At 54.8% G+C, this 12,078-nt stretch overlaps 1 protein-coding gene across 2 annotated transcripts in view; it reads left to right on the plus strand.

Annotated features, from left to right (window-relative positions):
- The first annotated feature begins 273 nt into the window (after window positions 1–273).
- LOC103754932 (probable E3 ubiquitin-protein ligase MID2) overlaps window positions 274–12,078 on the plus strand; it is a 66,466-nt gene continuing 54,661 nt past the window's right edge. Inside the window, exons 1-2 of one of the 2 annotated variants that reach the window (XM_029963769.1) lie at window positions 274–382; window positions 7,502–8,223. In XM_029963769.1, coding sequence (XP_029819629.1) covers window positions 7,558–8,223 — 666 coding nt within the window. In that variant the 5' untranslated portion in view covers window positions 274–382; window positions 7,502–7,557. The remainder of the gene's footprint in view (window positions 383–7,501; window positions 8,224–12,078) is intronic. The other variant, XM_008920812.4, reaches the window with a different exon arrangement.

The raw sequence follows: 12,078 nt of genomic DNA on the forward strand, positions 1-12,078 counted from the left end.
CTGGGGGATAACAGCCTGGCCTTGCTCTGGAGCCCAAAGGTTATTGTTCCAGAGCACCAGCTGCTGCTGCAGCCATGCCCTCCCTCATTCTTGCCAGGCCAGGAGCTGCTGGCTGTGGTGGGGATGAGGCCAGGCTGGAGCTGCATTGCAGGCAGTGGCTGAGGAAGAGGGGAAGGATGTGGAGCCACAGGGTGCGCCCGGAGAAAGGCTCGGATCAAAAGGCTGCTGCCATGTGTGGTCTGGCAGGAGCCAGCTGGGAGCAGGGCTGTTTTTGGGAGCTGCTGGTGCTGACACGAGTGCTGGGTCCGCTCTCTTGCTGTACAGCATCGGCTGGAGAGGCCAGGACAACAGGGTGGCAGGAGAGCACAGAGCTGCAGGAGAGGTAAGGGAGGGGAGGGAGGAAGGGAGGGGGGGGATGGCAAGAGCTGGAGCAGTGGAGTGCTGTGGCAGGAAGGGAAGGAGTATTTGCAGGGGGGTGGCAGGGGGATGGCAGGGCTGCCAGGGCCATGGGAGCACTGGACCTGCCAGTTGGGTGGTGTGCCCAGTCCCCAGCTGCTTTTCTCAAGGGTCAGGCTGGAAGGGGCTCACTCACATCTGTGATGGCCTTGGGAAGGTGGGGCTGCTCCCCCCGCAGTTGCAGCAGCCCTGGAAGCCACGTGCCTGCATATGTCCCTGGCTCAGGCACTGCTGTGACCCCCCCCACCCTTGGCATCACTGTGACCCCCCCAGCTTCAGCTGGGGTTTCAGCCCCTGAGCTGTGGTGGCAGCTGCTGGTGGAGAGGCAAGGGCTGTGTGTTTTGGCATTGCAGGAGGAATGGGATGGATGGATGGACACATGCAGTGCATGGAGAGGAGAGCTCTGATGGGCTGTGACCTGCCAGAGGCTGAGCCTGGCTGCTGCAGCACCAGTTTTCATGGATTATGGAGTGCAGGGGACCCGGGGAGCTGTGGTGTTCCCCGGGAACTGGAAGCAACTGCACTGTGCTCCAGGGACCTGCTGAGTCAGAGGGGCTGGAGAGATGCCCTGTCCCTTTTGTGTCCTTTTGACCTCCAGGCCACCAAGGGAGGTTGCTGGGGAAGGTTTCCACACCGTGTCAGTGGGAATTGCCCCATGATGTCCCCGAGGGTGACATGCAGCATTGCTGCCTGTCTCCAAACCACTGCAGTTTCTGAGGAATCTGCATGGTGTGATTCCTGCCGGGTGGCTGTGGGAGCTGGGGAGCAAACTGCAGGGAATCCCTCCCTGATCCACCTTGCAGCTCATGGGCTCCAAATCCCTGGGGAGCCTTTAGTGGACACATGCTGTGCTGAGGTGCTGTGAGAGCATTCCAGGAGCTGGCACCTCACTTGTAGGAAAGAGGTAAAGTCTTCCATTACATGTACAAGGATGTCACTGGAAGTCAGAGGAGCTTCGTTTGGTGCTTGCCTCTCTGACATCGCGGAGGTGGATGAGGTGGAGACCTCGTGGGCTTTGGTCAGAGCATCCTTGTCCTGTGCAGGTAACCCAAGACAAGCTCCTGGAGCTCCTGCTGCTCCCTGGTCAGGATCTCCATGAAATCCTGATAACATGCTGGAAGGCTGGCACCAGCACGGGAGAACAGGGAGCATGGCTTGTGTCCTTGTGCAGTCACGACCCACTCAAACAACAACTCGTTTGTGCCTCATCCTGTGCTAGAGTCCCATTGGGATGGACGAGTGCAATGTCAGCAGCTGATGTTTAACACTGGGCCAAAAAACCACTCTGGTTGCCCAGAGCCTCCCCACATCCCAGCCCACGGGAACAGGGCTCTTCATTCCGCATCGGAAGCAGATGCAGGGGGGAAGGTTTTGTGGCATTGCCAGAAGCAGTGGATGATGGATTTCTGCCAGCTGTGAGTAGGTTATCAGCTGTTTGAACCAATGGGAAGAGTTGGGCTGCAGCGCTGGCAGAAGGGGATGGACAGTAGCACAGGCTGGGCGGGGGCAGAGCATTTGGGGGTGCCGGGGAGAATGTGCTGGGGGAGGGCTGCTGGTGTGTGTGTAAACCACCAAAATCCCTGGGGAGATGGGTGGTGGGGGGCTCTGGAGCTGCTCCACGAGCAGAGAGATGTTATTGGGAAGGAGAGGGAGAGAAGCAGGGGTGGGAAATGCAGCACCCCAAACCAGAGAGGCTGGAGGGGCACCCCGAGATGGATGGGAGCAGGGGTGTAGGGAGCTGCTGCCACAGAAAGGAGAGTGCTGACTGGGGGCTTGTGCTGGACTGGAGCATCCCAGCTTGGGTCCATGCAGGCACGTGGGTAACTGAGGCTTATGTGGAGTTCACACATTGGGAGTAATTCTCCTGGGGGATGAGGGGGAGGAAAACCCCAGCCAAAACTAGTCGTGCAAGCAGTGAGGGCAGAGGTGATCAGGGCATCCAGTAGTATGTTGGGGGCCCTTCCCAACCCTGGAGCATGACAGGAAACATTCAGGAGAAAGGGGATGCTGTGATGGAACAAAATGGTCTCATCCCATCAATGAAGGCAGCGATGAAGGTGAAATTCCCGGAGGGAATGAGGTGCTGTGCAAATGGGGGAATTAAAGAGCACAAATGGCCAGTGCCTGGTGGACTCTGGTGGCTCTTCGGGAGGGGTTTAAGGATGAAGCAGCCAAGCTGCCAGCAAATCTCTCACTGAAGGGAACTGCTGCATGGGAATGCAGCCTCTCGGCTCTGTCCTTCATTTAAGAGGTGCAGAGAGAGCAGTGGGAATTATGGAGCAGCTTTGCTTTAGCAACAATCAAATTGGCTGAGAAAATAATTAAAGCTGGTGTGGAAATGCTGCTCCAGTATGATGGATTAGGGACAGCAACACTGGCTTTTATAAGGGAAATCCAGTTTAATGGGGATGGGGGGGTTCTTCTTTTTCTAGTATGGCAATAAGATAATTGAGGACAGCAGCTGGGAGATGGATCATTGGGATTTTCAGAAAGCCTCAGACAAATTCATGAAGTTATTAAGGAAAGTGTGAAGGCAGGAGCGATGTTCAGAAGGCCAAGTTCTGTTCAGTGTGTTCAGGTGTGCTGGGAGGGAGGAGCAGGGGCCAAGGGATGCTCTGTGCTGGCTGCGGCTCTGAGCTTAAAATTTGGTGTTAAATATGCACAGCTGTTGCAAATCAAGCACAGAAGAATTAGGTAAGACTCGATCTGAATTGGCTGGAGGAGCCTGACAGCCTCCCCTCTCCCTGGGGTGCCTTTGCTAGGTCGGAAGCTGTTGCTAATTACACGGGGAGCTGTGTTCCCTTGCAGGACCCTGTTTCTCCTGAGACAGGCCCATCCCAAGGGGAGATTCGGGGCAGTTGGTTGGGAAGGCTGATGCTGGCAGGGACAGGGGAGCTGAGGGGGGGCCTCAAATGACGGAGTGGATCCCTGCTGCTGTGAGAGCTGTGCTGGGCAGCCTGGGCTCTTTGGGAACGGGATGTGGCTGCTGGACGGGGTGTTCTATCCTCCCTTCAACAGTGATCCAATTTTGAGCTAATTTTCCCGAGGACAACAAAAAGCACAGAGACAACTGCTGCCCAGATTTTGTATCCTGCTGTCGCTGAGCCAATTAAGGAAAGGGTTGCCATATTTTATTATTTTTTTCCTTAATGCACGGGTGGAGCAGCATAGCTCTTCTAAAGCCTCATTCTTGGAAGGGGCTGAGCAATCTGGGCTGGAGCTTTTGGGGGGGAGGGGAAGAAAAAAAAAGAGGGAGGGGGGGAAAAAAAGGGGAGAAGAGAGAAAATAAATAATCACATGTGGTGTGGAAAATACTGACCTGCAGAATTAGTGTTTGTCAGAGCAGGTCCAGTTATCCCACCATGGGGCTCTGAAGGCTGGCCAAGCTCTGCCCAGGGTTGGTGCTGGGGGAAACCACAGGGAATTTTGAGTGGACTTGTGAAAAAACATGGGTAAAAATGGGTGCTGGATGGTGCTGGAGGAGAAAGTATGAATTTTGGACTGGCTGCCCATGCCCTCAGGTGATGTATACTGGGATGTCCCTGCCAGGTATGGATCAGGTGATGTGAGTGGCATCTCCTCTCCTTCCATGTCTCTCCTCCCTTTTTCCCTTGGTGCCAAACCTTTGCCTCACTCCTGATGAGCCTCTGAGCTTCAGGCAGTGATGAAGCACGTTTGGCTTTGATCTTATGAAATACTTTGGGAGGAGCAATGGGGGAACCTTTGTATCCAACAACCTTTGGTGTAACTTGCGAAGGGTATCCTGGGAACCCCTGAGGTTCACCATGCTCCTGCTGCTCTGTGTTGGCGTGTGGGTTTTGGAATGCATTTGGGCTGGAAGTAAAAGCACAGGCCCTTGTATCCCAGAGGACCTGGCACTGGCTCTGCAGCACCCACAGCTTTGCTCACTCTGGGGTTTGCTGCCTTCCCCCATCTCTTCCGTCTTGTTAGTCATTGATTTTTTTTATTATAATTTTTATGTGTTATTATTATTATTATTTTCTCTCTTTCTCTTGAGTTTTGGGCAAAGCTCAAATCAACACAAAAAAGTGTTTGCTTTTATGTTACTGTGTTGTTAACCTGCTGCTGCTGCTCGTTGTTGTCACAGCCCGGCTTGGCCAGGGCCGCTGACCCTCGGGGCACAAGTGACACGGGGCTGTCTGTAAGCAGTGTTAATATTTTATGACTTTTATATTTAGGGAGTTAATGACTCTAAAGAAAACAGATTTTGATCTAATCAGCTATTCCTTGCGCTGCGTCAGTCCTGGACATCAAAGAGAACATCAAAGTGAGAGGCATGAAAGGCTCTGACGGCAGCGCGGCTGCTTTGCCAGGTGCAGCACCTCGGAGCAGGTGCCTCCTCCAAGGGGGCTCCTGCACCTCCAGGCAGGCTCCTGTGCCTGCTCCCGTACTGCCCCCAGGGCAGGCTCCTGTGCCTGCTCCCATACTGCCTCCAGGCAGGCTCCTGTGCCTCCTCCTGCACTTCCGAGTGGGCTCCTGCACCTGCTGCTGTCCCAGCCTGGGGTCTGCGGCTCCTCTTGGATATGTCGCAGGTCAAAGTTGTTGTCCCAGCAAGGAAAACAAGATTAATGTAAAAACTTGGCAACTAAGACAAAGGCTGTTTAAACTTTTTGTGTCGTTTTCCCTCGGATGGCAGCGGAGCTGGATGTGAAGATGGGTGTTGGATGTGGCAGCTTGTGGGAGTGTGAGATGTTGCTCCGTGGGACTGGCCCAGCAATGGGCGGCTCTCACACCAATTTTCTGATTTTTAAATTCTTTTCCCAGTCTTGGTCAGGCTCTTGTCCTTCTTTCTTTTTTCCCTTTGTGTTTGCTGGCCGGAGGGAATCCATGGATCACGTGGGGAGGTGAGAGGGGCTGTGCCCCCCGAGCTGGGGTCATGTGTGGAGCGGGGTGTTGGGCTCTTAGGGTGAGGCAGCCGCTGTGTCCAGAGCAGCGGGGATCAGTGTGGGAGGTGTTACAGCTCCAGTGCCCAAGGGCAGTGCCAGGAGGTGCCGCAGTGCTGGTGATGGGAGTGTTGTAGCTGGACACTGGGGCCCTCCCTTGTCCTGCCAGGCCTGGGGCATGGGGGAGCCCAGCAGATCCGGGGATAACCACAGCAGAGTGCGAGGAGCCGGGCAGAGGTCCAGGAACGTTTCCTCCCTGCCGCTTTCCCATGGCTGTGGCAGGCTCTGAGGCTTGAGAAACACTCCGGGGGCTGCGGAGAGGAAGCTGTCGGGGAGCCCTTGTGCTCCTCTCCTTGTTTGGACACAGCTACTTTTCCACTGTCTCTCTTGAGGAAAAGAAAAACAATTTTAAAGAAAGTGTGGATACATGTGTGTGCGAGGCTGTGTTTGGGCAGCAGAAGCTGCTGCAGCGTGAACATACCAAAATACCCAGTGGATTTAATTTTATAAACCCCTTGAGCTGGTTCAGGGAGGAGCTCAAGGTCTCCTTCAGGCACTTGCAAATCCCATTTCAGGCAATTGGGAAGAGATAGTGTGATGGGGCGGGAGTGTGGAAGGGATGGGGGTGGGCAGGTTTCAGTGAGGCACCTGTGCAATTTGCCATTTGCAGGTCCTGACAGCAGCCTGGGGCTTCCAGCAACCAAACCATCTCCTGCTGCTGGTTCATCCCCCCACATGGCCCTTTTTCATAGAATCCCAGATTGGTTTGTGTTGGAAAGACCTTAAAGCTCATGCAGTTCCACCCCCGCCATGAGCAGGGACACCTTCCACTGGACTGAGTTGCTCCAAGCCCCATCCAACCTGGCCTTGAACACTTCTAGGCATGGGGCAGCCACAGCTTCTCAGGGCAACTTGTGCCAGGGCCTCACTACCTGCCCAGGGAAGAGCTTTTCCTCTTCTCCCCAAGCAGAGGCCATGTACCCCACCAAAGTGTTCCTGGGGTGGAAACAGGGCTGGGCTGGCCACTGTGTTCCTTCTCACAGGATTGGTCCCTGCAGCAGTGCCAGGGTGAGGAGTCCCTATGGCTTTAACAGAATGAGACTTTCCCCATGTCTGTGACAAGGGACATCTCAGTGGGCATCGCTCAGAGCCTGCCTTGGCTGGGTCGAGAAGACCCGGAGGCACCACGTGTGCACTGGGTGGAGGGTAAGAAAGGAGAGACTGGATCCAGTTCCATGTCACTATGTGACAGGCATTTGGGAGCATGCTGGGACAGCAGCAGAGGCTGGGCAGTGCTCGAGGTGCAGCTCCTGGTGCTCTGCAAACCGGAGCTGGGAGCAGCAGGTTGTCGCCTGCTGGGAGCTCTTTTCCAGCTCATGCAAGGGAAGGGAGCTAAAAATACAGCTTGTTTGCCTCCAGCTGGAGTTGATTTGGGCATCCCTGGCTGTTGTGGAGTGCAGTGGAGGACAGCCAGTGGTGGAAGTTTGCCGACTATAATTTCACTGCTCTGCCCTACCCACCCTGCTCCAAAAAGCAATGGCCGGGAAAAGCAGGGAGCGGGATGGGGTGTTAAGAGCTCCCGACATGCTCTGCTCAGAGTTTCCAGGACATGATTCACCTTTTCCCCCTCACCAGAAGCAGGCAGGCCTGGGGCTGATGGAGGGGATGTTCAGAGGCTTACCTCTGCTGTACAGTGCAGCCCCTCTGCATGGAATGCCAGCACGGCCCCACCCCAGTCCTCAGCAGCGCTCAGCAACACAAACATGAAATCGTGTGGTTTCTCCTTGTTTTGTCTCCGGCCTTGTGGTCTAGGTCCTTCCCTGGCTCTGCTTGAAGGTGTCAGGGCAGCTGCTGCTGCACATTTCCCATTCCTCCCTATGGCTCTTGTCCCACTGCTCCACAGCGGTGGTTTGGTTCAGGGGGATGGTGGGGCGAGACACCTCAGTGAGAGGCTTCAGCCACACTGGTGCACTTGCAGGGGCCTGGCTGGGCTGTAGTGACAGTGTTGGGGTGTAAAGAGTGTTGGGGTATTGCAGGGGTGACATGTTTGACCTGCCTGGGTGCCTGTTGCTGGAGGAGAGGAGCTGCCCAGGAGAGTCGCTGTCGCTGCTGTCTCATGTCTCTGCTCTCCTCCCTCTCAGGTTCCCGACCACCTTCCCTGGTTTTTCATGCTGAATCAGGATCGTGTTAACTAAAGATGGAAACACTGGAGTCAGAATTGACCTGCCCAATCTGCCTGGAGTTATTTGAGGACCCCCTCCTGCTGCCCTGTGCCCACAGCCTCTGCTTCAGCTGTGCCCACCGCATCCTGGTGTCCAGCTGCTCCTCCAGCGAGTCCATCGAGCCCATCACCGCCTTCCAGTGCCCCACCTGCCGCTATGTCATTTCCCTCAACCACCGGGGCCTGGAGGGCCTCAAGAGAAATGTGACCCTGCAGAACATCATCGACCGCTTCCAGAAGGCCTCCCTGAGCGGCCCCAACTCCCCCAGCGAGAGCCGCCGCGAGAGGACCTACCGCAACAGCCCTACCATGTCCGTGGCCAGCGAGAGGATCTCCTGCCAGTTCTGCGAGCAGGATCCGCCCCGGGACGCCGTCAAGACCTGCATCACCTGCGAGGTGTCCTACTGTGACCGCTGCCTGCGGGCCACCCACCCCAACAAGAAGCCCTTCACCAGCCACCGGCTGGGGGAGCCGGTGCCCGACGCGCACTTCCGTGGACTCACGTGCCTGGAGCACGAGAACGAGAAGGTGAACATGTACTGTGTCGCTGATGACCAGCTCATCTGTGCCTTATGTAAACTGGTGGGCCGCCACCGGGACCACCAAGTGGCGTCGCTCAGCGATCGCTTCGAGAAGCTGAAGGTAAGGAGGTGGCGTGGCTGTGGCAGTGCAGTCGGCCACAGGAGCTGTGTCTGCCAGTGCTCAGAGCAGGGTCTGGTTCCAGGTGCCCCAAGCAGCACCTCATATTTAAGCCAAACAGCTCCTGAAGGATCTGTGGGTTGCAACTGCTGGGCTCCTCTGGTACCGTGGCACCAGGAGGCTGAGCTGAGTCTTGGTCTTGCCATTAGGGCAAAGTGTTTGCTGTTTTTTCTCCTGCTGGCGTGTGTGTGCCGAGTCTGGGTGTTGGACCCAAATGCCATTGGGCTTCTAGGTGTCAGTGTTGCTTTGCCTTGTCCTGTGGGAGAGCTGGGATGGCAGAGTGTCCTGGGAGACCTGTGGCACCATCCCCTAATGCCGTAGCCCTCGGGCCATGCCTGCTCAGCTCTCTTGGAGGATGGGAGCAGGACAGGTTGGACTGTGGCCATTTCCTTTGGGAAAGCTGCTCCACAGTCTCCCAGTCCACGGGCTGCAGTGCATGGAAACCTCCCACTGTCCATAAATCCTCCCCTGCAGGCTCACCCTGTGCCTGAGGACCACTGAGCCGTAGGAATTGCTCTGGGAATGCTTTTGTGTCCCCCTTGAGCCAGCTTGCTCAGAGCTTTTCCACTGTGAGAGGAAGGGCTCAGGCTCTGAGCCTTGGGGATGGATGGGTTGGGAGCAGCCCTGTGGAGAAGGATTTGGGGATGCTGGTAGGTGAAGAACTGGACGTGACCTGGCAATGTGTGCTCACAACCTGGAAATCCAACTGTGTCCTGAGTGCATCCCCAGCAGTGTGGAGGGAGGAGGTTCTCCCCTTTTGCTCTGGTGAGATCCCCTGGAGCACTGGATCCAGTTTTGGGGCCCCATGGATCTGTTGGAGCAGGTCTGTAGGAGGCCACAGAAATGGTCCAAAGGCTGGAACTTCTCTGCTAGGAAGAAAGGCTGAGACAGGTGGGATTGTTCAGTCTGGAGATGAGAAGGCTCCGGAGAGATCTTAGAGCCTCTTGCAGTGCCTAAAGGGGCTTCAAGAGAGCTGGAGAGGGACTTTGGACAAGGGCATGGAGTGACAGGGGAATGGCTTCACACTGGCAGGGGGCAGGGGTAGATCAGAAATTAGGGAGAAATTCTTCCCTGTGAGGGTGGGGAGGCCCTGGCACAGGTTGCCCAGAGAAGCTGTGGCTGCCCCATCCCTGGAAGTGTCCAAGGCCAGGTTAGATGGGGCTTGGAGCAACCTGGGCTAGTGGAAGGTGACCCTGCCCATGGCAGGGGTGTGGATTGGATGGTCTCTGAATGTCACTGCCAACCCAGATCCTTCTGTGATCCAATGAGGCAGTGTCAGAGCTTCCCAAGTGCCTCAAACTCCCCTTCTGTCCTCCACCCTCCTATGGGATCTCAGCACTTTGGCTCCTTGCAGATGCCATCCCTGAGGGAGCTGGCCTGAACACTTCTGTGTCTCCCAGAAGGACCTTGCCTAGAGAGGATAAGGTGGCTGAAGGCTGACAAGGATTTGAAGGCTTCTGAAGATCTCCCCATGGTCCCATTGTCTGGGGTCTCGCTTCCACTGGAGCGTTTCCAGCAGCAGGAGCTTTTTCTCTAGGACAGCCCACCTTTTCTATCCTAATCCCCCCCCAGGCTGCAGTGGCAGAAGTGGGTGATGCCTCTCCAGCCCTTTCACTCATGGCACATATTGATCTGAACTGAGTTACTGTTCTGCTGGTCTTCAGGAGGGAGCCAACAAACTTCCCAGGATCCCTCCAGAGCACTTTGAAGCTCAATCTTTATGCGGGGGCTGTGGTTGCAGTGAATGTGATGTGAACCTGCCCTATATAAAGTTTGAAATCCCTCTCTGTCCCCTGTGCAATCTGGATGAGCCTGCAAAAAAAAACCAAAAAAAAAAACACCACGCTTTTAAACCCTTTTTTTTTAATATGAAAAAAACTACAACAGGTCCCATCGTGCTGGTGAGGCTGTGGCAGCAGTCATCTTCCCATTAGAACCCTGCTCATGCCTTTCCCAGCTGCTGCTTCCTTAGTCTTTTCTCCCTTCATGTACCATGCCTGTTCTGACCCAAAAGTGCTTTTCTTGACTCTTTGTCCTGTTCCTGTTCAGAACAAAACCCCTCTCTCTGCTCTCATGGATTTTGAGGGCAGAAGGAATACTTCTGTTGCTCCAGCAAAAACGCAGAAGAATTGAGGTTTTTTTTGTGCAGACCAGATTATTTTTTTCCTTCCTTGTTCTTAAACAGACTGATGCCTGGAAAGAAATCTTCCTAGATGTCCAGTATCCTGGGCTGGTTTCCCACCTGCCCCTCTCTGAACTCTCCCAAACCTGCTGCAAGGTGCCCAGTGCTGTGACTAAATGCCCGTGACAGAATGAGGAATGGGTGGTGGGATGTCCTGGATGTTGTTTTTTTTTCTTCCCTGTGTTCCAGCCACGAGGTTTGGCTTTGGGTCAGTGCTGCCAAATGGGGTCTGGGGGGAGGCTGGGATTTGCCTGCAGCCCCTGATGTGCCCATCTCCCATCACATCATGCCTCACCTAAGCTTCCTCGGTGCGTGGAGCCGTGCCAGCAGCCCCATCCATAGTGCAGGACGTTCTTTTCCCATGAGGAGGTGTTTGCAAATTGGAAACCTTCGAAAGCAATGACCACGTATGTTTGCACACAATAAAACCTGGGCAGGGAAATTAAAACCTTGGAATATTCCTCCCTGATCTGGTCCATGCCAGCCACGCAAATCCATCTGAGGAAGCTTTGCAGGTTGCCAGAACACCATTTTTTTTTTTTCCTGTTAAATAACAGTCTGAAGTGATTTTGGCTGTGTAGGGAAGCTCTCCTCTGCTGCAAACATTCTTGCTGTGCTGTTCATCCTGCCCAGCTCCCCACTCACTGCAGGGCTGGAGCTGGATGGGGAGCAGGAGTGAGGGTGGCCACAACTACCTAGGGGGGACCCCGGTGTGTCCTTCCTCTGGCTCATCCTCTAGCACACCCCTGTCTCTGGCTGTGCACTGGTTGGGCTGGTTTTGTGTGTCTCTTTTCCTAATGCTCTACCTCCGCTGCAGGAATTGCTTGGCATCAATGCTGGGCTTTACCAGCAGAGCCAATGTTTGCTTTATCACCTTGTGCCATCTCCTTGCACGGCCTCAGTCCACAGCTCTGGCCACCACACGCTCCCTAGCAGAGCTCAAAATCCTTGCAAGTACCTGAAGTAGTTGAAACCCTTAAAAAGGTGCTGGTAGGATGCTGCTGCTCCTGCAGGCCTGCCCTGTGTCCCGTGCCCACAGCAGGGCTCTGGCCCTCCACAGGATGTTGTCAGTGAGCTCCGTGTCTGCTCCCAGAGCTCCATGTCACACTCAGGCAGCCAGCAGTGAGCAGATGCACTTAATCCCTGGCTTTGATCCTGCAGCTCGAGCGAGCTGGAAACGCCTTTCAAGTTGGATTTTTTTTGATGGAAAATTGGGTTTTTGAAGTGAGTAACTTCCTGTTGTCAGAAGGACTGTGCTTTCCACAGAAATCTTTGGTGGGGAATTTTTTCTCTTTCTTTAGAAGAGCTGAGTGCCTGAAACTGGACTGTTGCGTATAAACCAGAAACCTGCCCCTAGTGCTCCCCTTCCCTCGAAGCTGGTTTGTCATCCAAAGTCTCTAGAGTGTGCCAGCAGCCTGACTTCCCTGTGGATGCTCTGCAGTGATCCATCCATACTGTATTATACACCTCCACATGTTGTAGGAACAGTCTTTAATCCCTTTAACACGTGTGATGGGTTTATTTTGTGCAACCTGAACCCCACTTGTTCATGCTGTAAAGATTCTGGCCAGGGTGAGCAGTTTTCCGGACTTAAGCAGGGACCACGTGGATGCTGG

The sequence above is a fragment of the Manacus vitellinus genome, unplaced genomic scaffold (assembly GCF_001715985.3).
Source record: "Manacus vitellinus isolate BGI_N305 unplaced genomic scaffold, ASM171598v3 scaffold_62_pilon, whole genome shotgun sequence".
NCBI lineage: Eukaryota > Metazoa > Chordata > Aves > Passeriformes > Pipridae > Manacus > Manacus vitellinus.